The 17,852-nt window shown below is 32.8% G+C and overlaps 3 protein-coding genes across 3 annotated transcripts in view; 1 reads left to right on the forward strand and 2 right to left on the reverse strand.

Moving 5' to 3' along the window:
• LOC119603018 (cGMP-dependent protein kinase, isozyme 2 forms cD4/T1/T3A/T3B) overlaps positions 1 to 1,021 on the forward strand; it is a 99,383-nt gene extending 98,362 nt beyond the window's left edge. The window contains 4 exon segments of the mRNA XM_037954872.1: positions 2 to 124; positions 127 to 150; positions 209 to 398; positions 482 to 1,021. Of these exon segments, the coding sequence (XP_037810800.1) occupies positions 2 to 124; positions 127 to 150; positions 209 to 398; positions 482 to 647 (503 nt within the window). The 3' untranslated portion in view covers positions 648 to 1,021.
• A 1,713-nt stretch (positions 1,022 to 2,734) lies between these two features.
• LOC119603014 (trypsin inhibitor) lies at positions 2,735 to 3,340 on the reverse strand. The gene is made up of 3 exons (XM_037954867.1): positions 3,327 to 3,340; positions 3,102 to 3,157; positions 2,735 to 3,007 (listed from the first exon to the last, which is right to left on the reverse strand). The coding sequence occupies exons 2-3, from the start codon at positions 3,142 to 3,144 to the stop codon at positions 2,832 to 2,834; spliced, it is 219 nt and encodes a 72-aa protein (XP_037810795.1). The 5' UTR covers positions 3,145 to 3,157; positions 3,327 to 3,340; the 3' UTR covers positions 2,735 to 2,831.
• Positions 3,341 to 6,136: 2,796 nt separating this feature from the next.
• Positions 6,137 to 14,275, reverse strand: LOC119603004 (lethal(2) giant larvae protein). Its single transcript, XM_037954856.1, is given in 13 exon segments — positions 6,137 to 6,295; positions 6,297 to 6,396; positions 6,507 to 6,615; positions 10,227 to 10,675; positions 10,739 to 11,384; positions 11,448 to 11,556; positions 11,619 to 11,746; positions 11,807 to 12,318; positions 12,887 to 13,429; positions 13,501 to 13,573; positions 13,576 to 13,918; positions 13,920 to 14,188; positions 14,191 to 14,275. Coding segments are annotated over 13 exon segments (3,339 nt in total). The 5' UTR covers positions 14,216 to 14,275; the 3' UTR covers positions 6,137 to 6,262.
• Positions 14,276 to 17,852: the final 3,577 nt, after the last annotated feature.

Consider the following 17,852-nt stretch of genomic DNA (forward strand, 5'->3'; position numbering starts at 1 on the left):
TGGTTTGCCAAGAAACTGCAATCGGGTCGTAAGACCTGGACCTTCTGTGGCACTCCCGAGTATGTGGCTCCTGAAGTTATACTGAATCGTGGTCATGACATTAGTGCTGATTATTGGTCTTTGGGCGTTTAATGTTTGAATTGTTAACAGGTAAGTTGTTGTAGTCATTTGCTCTAAATATCTTCAATTTAAAAATGTTCTCTTTAAGGTACTCCTCCCTTTACCGGCTCTGATCCCATGAGAACTTACAACATCATATTGAAAGGTATCGATGCCATTGAATTCCCCCGTAATATAACAAGCAATGCCCGCAATCTTATTAAGAAATTATGTCGGGATAATCCTGCAGAAAGATTGGGTTATCAACGTGGTGGCATAAGTGAGATACAAAAACATAAGTAAGTTATCATTGGAAAACAACCCTTGTAGACCTTGCAAATATAGCAATTAACTAAAATAAAACTTTTCCTCTTTTTTACAGATGGTTTGATGGCTTCTATTGGTGGGGACTACAAAATCGCACTCTCGAACCACCCATTAGGCCCACCGTTAAAAGTGTCACAGATACCACAAACTTTGATGATTATCCTCCCGATCCAGAGGGACCACCACCAGATGACATTACCGGTTGGGATAAGGATTTCTAAACTTATATTTAAAAAAAAAAAAAACGGATTTATTTTACTAAAGCCATATATTTTTTTAATTAAGATGTAATTTTGTATTTGTTTTATTATTTTTTCACCCTATTCTCTCAATTAGATTCTAAAATTAAAATGTCTTCCAAACTTTATATTAAAGCATGGATGCAATAAACTATTAGTTATATGATGAAAGAAAAATCTTACCTTTTAATGCAATATTAGTGTTTAATATGATTATTGTGAAATCTATTAAAGTTTTTCGTTTCAATTGGTGTTTAAAACTTGAATTGTTATTTATACAAAATTTTTTTATATAAAAACGCATTAGAAGGTTTAAATGGCTTTTTTTAAATAAAATTAGAATTTTAAAATTGAAATATTTTTGCTTATTTTTAAATAAACAAACGTTTATAAATGTATAATAATATATAAGATCAACTTATTTTTACAAAAAAACATTTTCATGTAAAAATCATTAAAAGACTTAATAAATTCTGAAAAAGAAAAACAGTGTGAAGTCTAGAATGTCTACGGACTGACCTTATAACGGGCTATGGAATAGTGCAAGGACTATTCCACGGATTATGATTTACCTATGAATCCAAATTTCAACTTTGATATACTTTCTGCATTTCGATGCGCATCTGTTACGTTGGTACGAATACACACTATCAGTCTTCTTTTTGTTCCAATACTTGTTTTGTTACGTAGCTAACTAACTAAGTAACTAACTAACTAATAAACTACCTACCTACCTACCTACCTACCTACCTACCTACCTACCTAACTAATTAACTAACTACTAACTAACTACTAACTAACTAACTAACTAACTAACTAACTAACTAACTACTAACTAACTAACTAACTAACTACTAACTACTAACTAACTAACTAACTAACTAACTAACTAACTAACTAACTAACCAACTAACTAACTAACTTACTAACTAACTAACTACCTTACTAACTTACTAACTAACTAAGTAACAAACTAACTAACTAACTAACTAACTTCCTGAAGAACTAACTAAACAACTAACTAACTTACTGAAGTGCTAAAGAACTAACTAACTAACTAACTAACTAACTACTACGTACTTACTTACTCACATACTTACTTAATTACTTACTGACTTACTTACTTACTTACTTACTTACTTACTAACGTACTTACTTACTTACTTACTTACTTACTTACTTACTTATTTATACTTACTTACTTACTTACTTACTTACTTACTTACTTACTTACTTACTTACTTACTTACTTACTTACTTACTTACTTACTTACTTACTTACTTACTTACTTACTTACTTACTTACTTACTTACTTACTTTACTTACTTACTTACTTACTTACTTACTTACTTACTTACTTCTTACTTACTTACTTACTTACTTACTTACTTACTTACTTACTTACTTACTTACTTACTTACTTACTTACTTACTTACTTACTTACTTACTTACTTACTTACTTACTTACTTACTTACTTACTTACTTACTTACTCTTACTTACTTACTTACTTACTTACTTACTCTTACTTACTTACTTACTTACTTACTTACTTACTTACCTTACTTACTTGTACTTACTACTTACTTACTTACTTACTTACTTACTTACTTACTTACTTACTTACTTACTACTTACTTACTTACTTACTTACTTACTTACTTACTTACTTACTTACTTACTTACTTACTTACTTACTTACTTACTACTTACTTACTTACTTACTTACTTACTTATTACTTACTTACTTACTTACTTACTTACTTACTTACTTACTTACTTACTTACTTACTTACTACTACTTACTTACTTACTTACTTACTACTTACTTACTTACGTACTTATTTACTTCTGCTTAAGATCTAAAAATTTAAGCTATTGCTACATTATTATGCATTTTAGCTGAAGATATGTTTTTGTAAACATTTAAAATTTTGTTTTGCAAATTTTAAATTTTTGTTTGTACAACTGGAAATTTTACACTCCTAGCTCCAATTTTGTTCTCAAAACAGACACTTATTTAAAACAATTTAATTTGTTTGCTTCAAAATAACATTATTATTACTATTACAAATATATTTTCATTCAAGGTAGTTAACACTCGAAATATTTAAATTTTAACAAGAAATCATAATCATAATTAAATATTTTAATTTTCATTAACTTTAATATCTCGACTGGGGTATACATTCACGACGGCACTCTTCATAGGTGAGAAAATTGTTGTGTGTGGCACCACAACCCGAATAATAAAAACTTACACAACTTTTGGATTTGTCATCATAGGCATAACGTAATAATTTTCCACGACAGACACCGGGAGTCTTGGGTTCCAAACAAGCTAAAAACAAAACACCAACAACAATTATAAATGCAAATTAGAAACAACAAGATTAACTGAACTGAGTAGATAATACTCTTAAATAGTAACATACATTTACTAGTACTTTTCTCACTGAGAGTACTTTCAATTTGCATGGAGTTGGTAGGCCTAACAACAGACCAAAGAAGAAGGGCATGTGTTAGGCAAAATATTAAAACTGCTGATATGAATTTCATGTTTTCAATTTTATGGGTTTTAATGTTTTGAATTACTGTCAGTTGTTGACAATTAATCGTTAAAAGACTTTTTAATTTAAAACCGTTCTTTTGTTTTAAACCTTGTCGCTCGCTTAACACTGAAATAATGATAACGGCTGTGTGTGGGGAATTGTAAAGAATACCTAGTACGTGTCTTTTGCAATTTTTTTAATTTATTTAAAAAGTCTCTTTTTTTGATATGTTTAAAATAAAAGAACAAATGTTTCAAATGTCTTGTTTATATTTAGTGTTTGTTTTTGTTTTTTTTTCGTTCAGCATAAAAGTCACGTATAAGGGGGGAGCGTTGTAGGTAGTAAGTTAGTATTGAATTGTAACATTTCATAAAAAGTATCTCTTATCTGTGTATCATTTTGTAGATAGCTGAATGATGCTTTGTTTTCTGGTTGTTTTATATATTAGTACCCTACTTTAGGCAGGGGTTGAAAAGCAAGGTATGTTCGTAGTTAAAAAGTTGGACATTTTATTTAAGTCAGTAAGTAGGTGGTTGAGTAAGTAAGTAAGTAAGTAGTAAGTACGTAAGTAAGTAAGTAAAGTAAGTAAGTAGTAAGTAGTAAGTAGTAAGTAAGTAAGTAAGTAAGTAAGTCCGTCAGTCCGTCCTCCGTCCGTCCGTCCGTCAGTCCAGTCGTCTTCCTGGCGTCCGTCCTCCGTCCGTCCGTCAGTCCGTCCGGTCCGTCCGTTCCAGTCCGTCCGTCCGTCCGTCCGTCCGTCCGTCCGTCGTAGTCGTCCGTCCGTCCGTCCGTCCGTCCTCGTCCGTCCGTCCGTCCGTCGTCCGTCCGTCCGTCCGTCCGTCCGTCCGTCCGTCCGTCCGTCCGTCCGTTCCGTCCGTCCTCGTCAGTCCGTCCGTCCGTCCGTCCGTCCGTCCGTCCGTCCTCCGTCCTCCGTTCCGTCGTCCGTCCGTCCGTCCGTCGTCCGTCCGTCCGTCCGTCCGTCCGTCGTCCGTCCGTCCGTCGTCCGTCCGTCATCCGTCCGTCCGTCCGTCCGTCCGTCCGTCCCGTCCGTCCGTCCGTCCGTCCGTCCGTCCGTCCGTCGTCGTCCGTCCGTCGTCCGTCTCCGTCCGTCCGTCCGTCGTCCGTCCGTCCGTCCGTCCGTCCGTCCGTCCGTCGTCCGTCCGTCCGTCCGTCCGTCCGTCCGTCTCGTCCGTCCGTCCCGTCCGTCTGTCCGTCCGTCTGTCCTGTCGTCCTCCGTCCGTCCTCCTTCGCTGCTTCGCCGCGTTGCGCTGCGTTCTACTCGACTAAGTAGTAAGTAAGTAAGTCAGTAAGTAAATAAGTAAGTAAGTGTATGTAAGTAAGTAAGTAAGTAAATAAATTAGCTGATTAGACAGCAGGTTGAGCTGAGTTCTACTCGACTCTACTAAATACTTACATAAAGTCTAGACTATAGACTAGTCTATAGACTAGACTATAGATTAGACTACACTATAGCCTAGACTATAGATTAGACTAGACTATAGACTAGACTATAGAATAGACTACAGATTAGACTATAGAAGAGAATATGGATAAGACCATATACTAGACCATAGACTAGACTATAGACTAGACTACAGACTAGGCAATAGACTAGACTATAGACTTGACTATAGAATATATATAGAATAGACTATAGACTAGACTATAGACTAAATATAGACTAGACTATAGACTATACTATAGACTAGACTATAGACTAGACTATAGACTATACTATAGACTAGACTATAGACTTGACTATAGACTCGACTATAGACTAGACTATAGACTAGACTATAGACTAGACTATAGACTAGACTATAGACTAGACTATAGACTAGACTATAGACTAGACTATAGACTAGACTATAGACTAGACTATAGACTAGACTATAGACTAGACTATAGAATAGGCTATAGACTAGACTATAGACTAATCTAACATAGCAGATTGAGATGAGTTCTACACGACTCTACTAAATACTTAAATAAATTTCCAATTATAAAGTTACTTTTCCATAACATTAAAATTGTTTATACAAGAAAATTGTGACATTTTTTGGGTTTTTAAACGATTTTTTTTTATTATGTTTAATATAAATATAAAAAATTATATTTTTATATAAAAAGTCCAAAAATATTATTCCACATACAAATTGTTGATTTTTAGTATTAGATGATATACATTTTTGTTTTTATATATTAAAAATATGGTTTGATTTAGTATGATAAAAAAAAAACAAATAAATTTTGAAATGCATATCAGAAACTCGGAACAATGAAATATTTTAAGAATATGCAACAACGAGACAATATTTTTTATAAACTATGGAGGAGGGAAAAGTAGTAAACTAATACATATTGCCATATTTATTTAAAATTTGTTTTGTAAAAAGTACTTAAGGCAATTGCGGAGTTGTACTTTAAGTTTTTTTCTTTTAAATGATTTTTTTTTTATGATAAATGCTCATTTTTTGTTTGTTTTTAATAATGATTTTTAAAATTAAATTTCTCATGTAAAAAAAAAATAAAATAAAATGTATGTTTTCTTCTTTTTTTTTGTAAAAAATAATTCAAGTGAAAAAGTGCTTTTAAAAGAATAAAAGTAATACTTAAAAAGTTAAAAAAAATAAATGTGTACAAAGTAAATGAATAGAATAGATTTGTTTTTAAATATTTTAAACGGCCGTTTTCCGTTTGGGGTTTTTGTTTGTGTTTTTTTTTATGAAAATGTGAATGTGATAGAGAGAACCTAAAAAACTAAACAAAATGGACAGAGAAACTAAAAACTAAGTATAAAACTAATTTCTATAGAATTTTAACATAGTTTAACAGAAAGAAAATCTAAAGACAATAGATTTTGCAAACAAAGAGAAAGAAACATAAACAAAAGGCGAAAAGAACTTAAATTTAAAATAGATTATACCATGCAGCAGGTGGCGTCAGAAAAAAAAGGTGAGTTGTTGTTGTTGTTTGTTTTTAATCTCTAAAGTGCAGTGCGCTATATATGATTTTATATATTATTAGACGTTTTTGTTGTTGTTGTTTCAGAATTGACTTTCTTCGTGTGTTGTAGTTTTTTGTAGTTATAACTTCGGCTTCACCATTGGTTTTTTCATGCGAAACGCTGGTTATGACAGATTTTATTACCACCGAACTTGTGCTGGTTTCAGTTGTATTACTAAAATTTAAGAAAAGAGTTTAAAAATTAAATCAAATCTTTATCTCATGTTCATTTTGAATCCAAAACAAACAATTCGTTGTAAACAACTTAATGTTTTTCTAACTTACCTCAAAGGTGCTAAATCCATTAAATTGGGTATATTGAAATCGTTAATATCCTTCATATTAACACTAGTTAGCGTTTGATTTGTTTGTGTGCTCATAACAGATAAACGGCCTAAATGAAATTGCAATATTATTTGTATTATTAATGATTGTTTAATGTTTAATTTTTAAGGTGTTATTTTTTAGATAAAAAAATAAAGTAATTTTTAAACATTGTTACCTTAAGTATTGTAATGTAAACTTATAAAAAAAATTTAACATGCAGAGTAAAGTTTTTGTATTTAAATTAAAAATTAAATTAAATCATTCTTCTACCGCTACCTGTAAAGCAAATTATGTGAAGTGTAAGTGGTAATAACATCTAAAAAATTAAAGGAATTATAACACCAAGATGAATTTGCAAATGTGAATGTAATGATTGGGGATGAAGTTGTTAGATTTATATGTTGAGCTTTATTTCTCCATCTCAATTACTTTTTAACTTTAGCAAAAACTGTTAAGATTGAGTAAAAATCTCCAAAAACTCATATTTTTGACAATTTGACTATAGACTATACTATAGACTAATCTAGACTACAACTAGACTAAAGGGTAGACTGTAGACTACACTATTGGCTGGACAATGAACTAGAATTTTGGCTAGAATATAGACTAGACTATAGAGTAGACTATAAACTAGACTATAGGCTAGAATATAGACTAGACTATAGACTAAACTGTAGACATACTATAGACTAGACTATAGACTAGACGTAGACTAGACTATGACTAGACTATAGACTAGACTATAGACTAGACTATAGACTAGACTATAGACTAGACTAGACTAGACTAGACTACTAGACTATAGACTAGACTATAGACTAGACTATAGACTAGACTATAGACTAGACTATAGACTAGACTATAGACTAGACTATAGACTAGACTATAGACTAGACTATAGACTAGACTATAGACTAGACTATAGACTAGAGTATAGACTAGACTATAGACAAGACTATAGACTAGACTAAGACTAGACTATAGACAAGACTATAGACTAGACTATAGACTAGACTATAGACTAGAATATAGACTAGACTATAGACTAGACTATAGACTAGACTACAGACTAAACTGTAGACAATACTATAGACTAGTGGCCTCCGGTAGGTTAGTGGTTAGTGTTCTAGTCTGGTAGACCGGAGGTGGAGGGTTCGATTCCCACCTGAGGCACTGGTTAAGGAGCGCACAACAGGCCTGATAGAGGCCTAGGTGTATTTCTTCGGATTTGATGTATATACATCCTCCTTTCAAACTAACTATCTAACATAGACTAGACTATAGACTAGACTATAGACTAGACTACTAGACTATGACTACTATAGACTAGAATATAGTCCTAGACTATAGACTAGACTATAGACTAGTCTATAGACTAGACTATAGACTAGACTATAGACTAGACTATAGACTAGACTATAGACTAGACTAGAGACTAGACTATAGACTAGACTATAGACTAGACTATAGACTAGACTATAGACTAGACTATAGACTAGACTATAGACTAGACTATAGACTAGACTATAGACTAGACTATAGACTAGACTATAGACTAGACTATAGACTGGACTATAAAACTAGACTATAGACTAGACTATAGACTAGACTATAGACCTGACTATAGACTAGACTATAGACTAGACTATAGACTAGACTATAGACTAGACTATAGACTAGACTATAGACTAGACTATAGACTAGACTATAGACTAGACTATAGACTAGACTATAGACTAGACTATAGACTATAGACTAGACTATAGACTAGACTATAGACTAGACTATAGACTAGACTATAGACTAGACTATAGACTAGACTATAGACTAGACTATAGACTAGACTATAGACTAGACTATAGACTAGACTATAGACTAGACTATAGATAGACTATAGACTAGACTACAGACTAGACTATAGACTAGACAATAACCTAGACAATAGACTAGACTCTAGTGTATAGACTATAGACTAGTCTATAGACTAGACTATAGACTAGTCTATAGACTAGACTATAGACTAGACTATAGACTAGACTATAGACTAGACTATAGACTATACTATAGACTAGACTATAGACTAGACTATAGACTAGACTATAGACTAGACTATAGACTAGACTATAGACTAGACTATAGACTAGACTATAGACTAGACTATAGACTAGACTATAGACTAGACTATAGACTTGACTATAGACTAGACTATAGACTAGACTATAGACTAGACTATAGACTAGACTATAGACTAGACTATAAACTAGACTATAGACTAGACTATAGACTATAGACTAGACTATAGACTAGACTATAGACTAGACTATAGACAGACTAGACTATAGAATAGACTATAGACTAGACTATAGACTAGACTATAGACTAGACTATAGACTAGACTATAGACTAGACTATAGACTAGACTATAGACTAGACTATAGACTAGACTATAGACTAGACTATAGACTAGACTATAGACTAGACTATAGACTAGACTATAGACTAGACTATAGACTAGACTATAGACTAGACTATAGACTAGACTATAGACTAGACTATAGACTAGACTATAGACTAGACTATAGACTAGACTATAGACTAGACTATAGACTACACTATAGGCAAGACTATAGACTAGACTATAGACTAGAATATAGACTAGACTATAGACTAGACTATAGACTAGAATATATAATAGACTATAGACTAGAATATATACTAGACTATAGACTAGACTATAGACTAGACTATAGACTAGACTATACTAGACTATAGACTATAGACTAGACTATAGACTATACTATAGACTAGACTATAAACTAGACTATAAACTAGACTATAGACTACACTATAGACTAGACTATAGACTAGACTATAGACTAGGCGACCTACTAGACTATAGACTAGACTATAAACTAGACTATAGTCTAGTCTAGCCTATACTCTAGTCTATAGTCTAGGTTATTGTCTAGTCTACAGTCTAGGTTATTGTCTAGTCTATAGTCTAGTCTATAGTCTAGTCTATAGTCTAGTCTATAATCTAGTCTACAGTCTAGTCTATAGTCTAGTCTATAGCCTAGTCTAGTCTATAGTCTAGTCTATAGTCTAGTCTATAGACTAGTCTATAGTCTAGTCTGTAGTCTAGTCTATAGTTTAGTCTATAGTCTAGTCTATAGTCTAGTCTATAGTCTAGTCTATAGTCTAGTCTATAGTCTTGTCTATAGTCTAGTCTATAGTCTAGTCTATAGTCTAGTCTATAATCTATTCTATAGTCTAGTCTATAATCTAATCTATAGTCTAGTATATAGTCCAGTTTATAGACAACATTATAGACCAGACTATTGACTATGACATAGAAATCCGTAAGTAAAATTTTCAATGTGAAAAAGTCCGTTTTTAATTTTTCCAAAAATCCACAAAAATTCTTTTATCCCCAAATTAACATTAAGATCCTCTAATATTAATGCAATTTTAATATTTCAAAATCGTTAAAAATAGTATGTTTGTGATTGTAAACAAAATATAAAAAAAAATCTCATGCAATTATAAATAACTATGTGAACTTAATGGAAATTAGTCATGCCATCAACACAAATACAAAAAAAAAAACAAACAAATAGACAAACCAAATGATAAATGCAAAACAGAAAAAACACCGAAAAAAACAAACAATTTACATACCAACTGTCTCTTCGGTGGTGGTAGAACATAATGTAGTAGTCGTTGTATTCAAATGATCTCTAACAGAATCGACTGTTATATCACCCATAGAACTGGTGATAGTTTCATTAGCTCGATTAGGTGAATTACCCTCGCCGATACCATTAGTTAAGCCAGCGGCATGATCAATATTAACTTCACTAGTTTTCGCCGAAGTTGCAGAACTGGAGGTAACGGTAACTGAACGTTTTGTGGCGGTAGGAACTTCATTATTTCCTTCATCCTTAACTGATGCCTGATCAGCAGTTTCGTTGTCTGCAGATTCTTCGATAGTTTGTAAAGGTTCGATGGTGATGGTGCCCTCTGGATTGACAACCTTAGAGGTGGCCAATGATATGCGTTGTAGTTCCGAGGAAGACATCATGTAAAGGGCTTCGCCAGCATTGGTAAAGCAAAGGGAGGAAATGCCACTGTAAAGGAAAAAAAAGGATTTTATAAGTTTGTTTTATTATTTATGAAAAAAAAAAACTTACTTTATATCCTCTCTTCTGACAGCAGCTGCATTCAATTGTCTCTTTAATTCCGGCACAGAGAGTACCATAATATCGCCCAAATTTGTTAGACAAATTAAAGCCATTTCTTGATAATGTTCTCCGGCCACACCACCACCAACTGAGGCCACACTTGTATTTGCAGGTTCATTGTTCTCTTGTGAACGTGTAGATTTAGTAGGTGAACTATTAGCCATAGCACCTTGTATAATTTCGCTGGGTACACGACATGAGAATGAACCAAAATGTATGCGTCTGACACGAGCTCCTTCATTTGCTGTCAATTTATATTTGTTAATGGGTTTCAATTGAGGCAGAGAAAATACTTTGAACTGTTCTTCGGAGGCGATAAGAACACGATGCGGTTGTGTACCATTACCACCGCCCAGTTGATCCACCGGACAACCGGTGGCATCAATTACAGCAATACCAACAACAGGGGCACGATGTTTAAGTTGAATTTCTTTGGCTAACTGAGCAGAGACACGACGAGGCGGTGCAGGAGCGGCGTCTCCACCAGTCGGAGGCACAGAAGTGGCGGCCGTTTGTGCTGGTGGCAAATGTAATAAGAAAACAGAAACCGTACTGGCATTTGTGGCCGACCACAAGGTGGGTGATGTGATGTTGACTGTTCAATTGACCAGAAATTAATAATTGATGGTAATGCAATGTATGCGATAAGTTAACTCACCATTTGTTATATAAGTCTTGGCAAAGATTAAACAACGCACCATAGAGCCCATGCCATCATCAGCAGATGATCTAGCTTCAACCTGGCGTTCCACAGGTCTGGCCTCAAGCTAAAATATGTTTCATAATTAAAATCTTTTATCTAATATTTTGCATCTATTCAACAACTTACTGTGGTGGGCACTTGATTTGAGGGGTTATTGCGAGTTGAACGTCCCTTTCTTAGTTTACGGAATGATTCTCTTAAAGATTTCTTGAAAGATTTGCGGCGAGACAACTGTTCTCCAGCGCCAGTGAGATCTTAACATATAAAATCATTAATTTTTATTCTTTACAATAGTTTTTTCTAATATAACTCACCGTTAGGATTTAACGTGCAACGATGGAATACCGGTAGAAAGTTGTTAAAGTCAAATAATACTAAACCATGTGCCGTACCACCGGCTACTAAACCCCAAGCAGCTTCCAGCGCCAAACAGGTAATACTGGCCGGAGGTAATACCTGCAATACGCCAGTTATATGTACCCCCTCATCACCAACCGGTTCAGCATTGACATCCAATAGATTACTGCGTACATTTAACTGATCGTGTCCCTTCCAAACGAAACCATCACGATCACTAACCAAATTCATAGAGCTAACTTTGAGCGGTGTTTTATTTTCCTCATCACTTTCGAAGTGGGCAATGATTATTTGGCCAGCTGTACCGCCCACAATAAGACGACCAGTTTTGGGACATAAAGCGATTTTCTTTACCGCCAAACGTGGATCATCCGAATAGGGATCGAATAAACCAGCCTTGCGAAAGGGTGGCTCGGATTCGTCTAATGGTTCGGAGTTTTCTGCTGGCAAATCATCGTTATTTTCGTGTCTGGAGAAAAGAAAAGAAGTATTTTATAATTTTTTATTTAAAAAAATTTGGGATTTCAATACAAAAACTCATTTTTTACACAAAAACTCAGTTTTTACACAAAAACTTAGTTTTTACACAAAAACTCAGTTTTTACACAAAAACTCAGTTTTTACACAAAAACTTAGTTTTTACACAAAAACTCAGTTTTTACACAAAAACTCAGTTTTTACACAAAAACTTAGTTTTTACACAAAAACTCAGTTTTTACACAAAAACTTAGTTTTTACACAAAAACTCAGTTTTTACACAAAAACTCAGTTTTACACAAAAACTCAGTTTTTACGCAAAAACTCAGTTTTTACACAAAAACTCAGTTTTTACACAAAAACTCAGTTTTTACACAAAAAACTCAGTTTTTACACAAAAACTCAGTTTTTACGCAAAAACTCAGTTTTTACACAAAACTCAGTTTTACACAAAAACTCAGTTTTTACACAAAAAATTAGTTTTTACAACAAAACAGCAGTTGCAGCAGTTTTTGCTATAAACACAGTTTTTACATAACTTTTTAAAAAGTTTTACTCACCCAAACAGTGAAGCAGTTTTAAAATTATAAATTGGTTTCAGAACCACACCAGTACAATCCCAAAACTTCACAGAGCCATCTTCATGACCCGTCAATAGAATCTCATATTCTTGAGAAGTTGTGTCATTTTCATCCTCCTCATTGTCAGGCAATGTTCCACCATTAATCGGCCACTCAGCATTGCTATAATGATGATCTTGTTCCTCACCAGCTTTAACAATTTTCTCATAAACATCAGCAGTTACTTGTGAACACAAATAATTGCAGGTAACAGCTGAGGCATGTACTGAATGTAGATAAGGAGCCTTAATTGGTGGTACCTTGGGATCTGTTAAATCAAAGGCACAAAATTCTTCTTCTAGAAGAACAATAAGAACATCAGCATTGTCGCTTTCCTCTGAATAGGTAACAAAAAAGTCAATAACTTTAGAGGTAAAATCTAAACAAACTTTATTGCCATCTGAGGCATGAACCGATATACAGTTGTGATCACCATAAGCAGATCTAGGCATGCCACCCGAAAATATTGAAAGTTCTATGGATCTAAAAAAAAACGGCAAATAATAGATTAACAAAGGAAATTATGATTGTTTTTTGAGAAAGTGAAAACTTACCCTCTTTTGCCTTTAAATAAACGATTTATACTCTTACAGGGATCGGGACCATAGGGCACATAATTAACATTTTGGGTGGATCTGAATTGGTTAAATTCCAGGTGGCAAATGAACCATCAGCATGATACCAAGTAAACTGAGAACCAGAGGCATTTAAAAATAAACCCACACTTTGACCATGACCAGGTGCTATGTAGGTTTTCAACACCGACGAAGTTTCCAAATCCCACAAAACACACAAACCTCTATTATAGGCAATCAATAGCTTATTACGTTCATTGGGCAATTGACGTATGGCTTCAATTGCACCGGGATTTAGTTTATAGGAAGGTGGTATCTGTTCCATTACCACATCATGGAATATAACCGGTTCTCTTACCGAAAATGTTTGTAAATCGAATTGATAGACATTGCCACCCTTCTGTGCCAATCCAAACAATATCTTTGTTTAGTGAACAACAAAGAGATGATACCTTTTTCAATTTGCCATCGAATGGTAATACTTTAATAGCGACCAATGTTGCACCAGAAGGTTCCCATAAGATCAATTGATTTGCCGCCGTCAGGGACAATAGTCTACCCGTACCATATACCCACTCAATTATTTGTATATTAAGCTCAGCTCCGGAATTACTAGTAAAAGTATGTTGACCATAAAATTCTACGCCCGGCTGGCCGAATACCTTACAGCTCCAGTTTGTGTGCCAATGGCCATTAATTTCGATACCGGATCATAAGCCAATGTAGAAGGCTTGTGTGGAAATCCATGTTGAGTAGTCTAAAATGAGAAAGGTTTTTTTTTTTGTTTTAATAATGTTTCCTTTTTATTATTATTTCCAGAAATTTAAGTTTCTGTGTAAAATTACATTTGTATATGATAATTATACCCTACACCACTTTAGTGGGGAGGGTATATTGGATTTGTGCTGATGTTTGTAACATACAAAAATATTCGTCCTAGACCCACCTTAAAGTATACCAATCGGCTTAGAATCGTTTTCTGAAAATGGTTTAAAATCGGTCCATTATTTCACCTAGCCCCCATATAACAGAACCCCCCGAAAAGGGCTTCTGAGCTCATAATTATGTTAAATATACAGATATATCGATAAAATACGGCACAACTAAGTTTTATAGAAGTCTTGATAACCCTGCCAAATTTCATAAAGATCGGGCCCCATTTGACCCTAGCTCCCATACAAAGTCCCCTTCAGAAAATTACTTGAATGTCCCAAATTAACTTATAAACACAAATATCGCGATGAAATTCAGCACAATAAAATATTATGTAAATATAAATATATTCACAAAATTTTATCGGGCTTGGTCCATATTTGCCCCTAGCCCCCATATAAAGCCTCTTTCAGAAAATTAGTTTTTCATCCATAAATTGCTTAAATGTATCGGAACAAGGGAATATTGAAGATAAATGCGATATTATGAAAAATAAATCACATTTAATATTCATAACTGGTGTAGGGTATCATATGGTCGGCCACGCCCCGACTATACTTTCTTACTTGTTTTTGTTTTACCGTTCTGCACTAATTCCACAAAAGATCTATGAATGAGCAGCAAACAAGTATTGAATTAGAACCACTGTTAAGCTTAAAACAACAAAATCTTTTCAGTTTTAAATATTAATATATATAAACATACTAGCATACCCTGTGTGCTTCGCTACCCTAACTTAAATTAAATATATACAAAATTTTGTTTACTTTTATAGAAAATTAAAATTGATTGAACATTTTTTTAATGTTAGTTTCATTATTTTAGCTTCCACATTATAAAAAATTTCGAAAGTACTATTTGAAAAAAAGTACTTTAAATATCTCTAATAGATTATCATTTAATCAAACATTTATCTTTCTGTGTTCATTTACATTTTAAAATTTATTTTCAATATCTATATTCAATATCGTAAAAATATCAAAAAATAACATCGGAAAAACGAAAAAGTACAAAAATCTCTCTCAATAAATTCTCATTTAAGAAGGACCGTGTGTTCCGGTTAAACATTATAATGAATCTAAAAGGTACCATTTGAAGAATAGAAAAAGTACCAAATAGTTCCACTTACAGAATATTATTCAGTCAAGACCATGTATGTTAAACTTAATGTTCCTTAATGTTGAATATTTTAGAAAATTAAAAAAAGTACCATTTATGAGATAAAAAGTACTAAAAGTTCTCTCTTAAAGAATCTTATTCAATGAGGACCGTGTATTTTTAATAATCATGTGTTTTGAATTCATATAAAGAGTATCATTTAAAGAAAGAAAAAGTACCAAAATTGGAATAAATTTTACCTAAGTGGAAAGTACTAATAAAAAGAGTAAAATTTTTCCCCTTTTCGCTTAGAAATACAATTTTTCGTGAATTAAGTTTACAAAATGTTGCGTATTAAAATCTATATATCACAGATAAAACTCAAACGATTCAAATCTGCATTCATTTGTTCCCGAAAAACAGTGCTTTCGAAAAGTACAATTTACTCGAATTTGGTCCTATATAATAGGCCTTAGTACTCGAATTTCAAAATAATATACAAACAGCTTATTTTGTGTGAGTAAATAAACTGCTTTTTAAAAATTTTATAAAAAATTGGCTCAATGAGTTTGAATAAAATTAAATTTTGGCCGTTCTTTCCCATTTTGGTACTTTTTTCCCCAGTGAAATAGCAAAAATTTTATTACAATAAATATTACACAGTTAGACCGTAATTTAATAGGAATAATTCAATAAAACGAAAAAGTTTTCTTAATGTGCTAAAAAAAAAAAAAGTACCATAAATACAGTTTTCTCCCTTTTACACCCAAAAAGTACTGAATTTTAAAAAAAGTACGAAACAGGTGCCTCATAATTTTGGGAGATGTATGCAAAAATATTTATAAAAATTGTATTATGTTAATTAGTTCAAAAGTTATAAAGGGCCAAAAAAAAAGGTACCAAAATTACCTTTGTTACACAGTTTTAACCCTTAAAAGTACGAATTTCAAAAAAGTACCAGACACCCATCTGCTCATTTTAAGAGTAGATATAGGTGCATTTAAAATTTTTCTTGTATCACTAATATTGTGTAAGATAATTAAGAAAAACTGTTTTACCCGTTTTTTCCCCTTTTTACCCGTAAATGTATAAATTTCCAAAAATCCCTTCTTAGTGGATCTACATAACCAAAAACACATCTACTATCAAAATTTCATGATTCTAGGTTAAGCCGTTTGGGCTGTGCGATGATGAATCAGTCAGTCAGTAACGCTACTCTTTTATATATATACTAGCTATACCCAGTGTGCTTCGCTACCCTCATCGTAATGGAATAAAATTAATATCATTATTGTAAATGTATATATATCTGCAATATCAAAAATTCCCCTTTTAGAGAACTCTTTAAGTTTGATTTTACGATTCTAGTCTCAATATTACAGAAAATGAAAAAAAAAAACACTTGAAGAACGAAAAAGTGCCAGACAGTGCTTTTTTATATATTTTCATTAAATCAGGATGACGCATGTTTAATTTTCAACCAGAATTGAAAATTTTTATACAATCAGAAAGCTGCATGTCCAATTTTATGTTTTTAGGTTCAATATTATAGAAAAGTATTAGTAAAAGAACAAAAAAGTACCAAAGTATCCTTTTTCAATTTTCGTTCAATTAGGATACTGTGTGTTTAATTTTATGTTTATATATTCAATATTTTAGAAAGCACTAAAAGTACCAGTACCAGTGAAGTACGAAAAAGTACCAAAAGACCTATTTTATTTAATTTCATGTTCCTAAGTTCAATATTATAGAAAATTCAAAAAGTACCAATTAAAAAACGAAAAAGTACCAGAAAATATTCCAGTTTAAATTTTCATTCACTCAAGTCCCTGATTGCTTAGTTTTATGTCTACCAAAGGGCCCACTTTTATAAATTCTAATTAACTCCGGGCTCCACATGCTTAATTTCATGTTTTTATGATCAATATTATAAAAAACAAAAAAAGTACCTTTTGAAGAACGAAAAAGTACCAAAAAGTGCCCTTTTATAGGTTCTCACTTTTAAATTTTATAGAAAACTCAAAAAGTACCTTTTGTAGAACGAAACAGTACCAAAAAGACCCCTTTTATAGATTCTCATTTACTCCGGGCTCTACATGCTTAATTTCACGTTTCTAGGTTCAATATTATACAAAAATCCAAAAAGTACCTTTTGAAGAACGAAAAAGTGCCAAAAGTACCCTTTTATAGGTTCTCACTTAATCCATCCTCTACATACTTAATTTCATGTTTCTAGGTTCAATATTATAGGAAATTCAAAAAGTACCTTTTGAAGAACGAAAAAGTACCAAAAAGTCCCC

This window comes from Lucilia sericata, unplaced genomic scaffold (assembly GCF_015586225.1).
Source record: "Lucilia sericata isolate MDLA Ls3-8-SP2 unplaced genomic scaffold, ASM1558622v1 Contig000270F_arrow, whole genome shotgun sequence".
NCBI lineage: Eukaryota > Metazoa > Arthropoda > Insecta > Diptera > Calliphoridae > Lucilia > Lucilia sericata.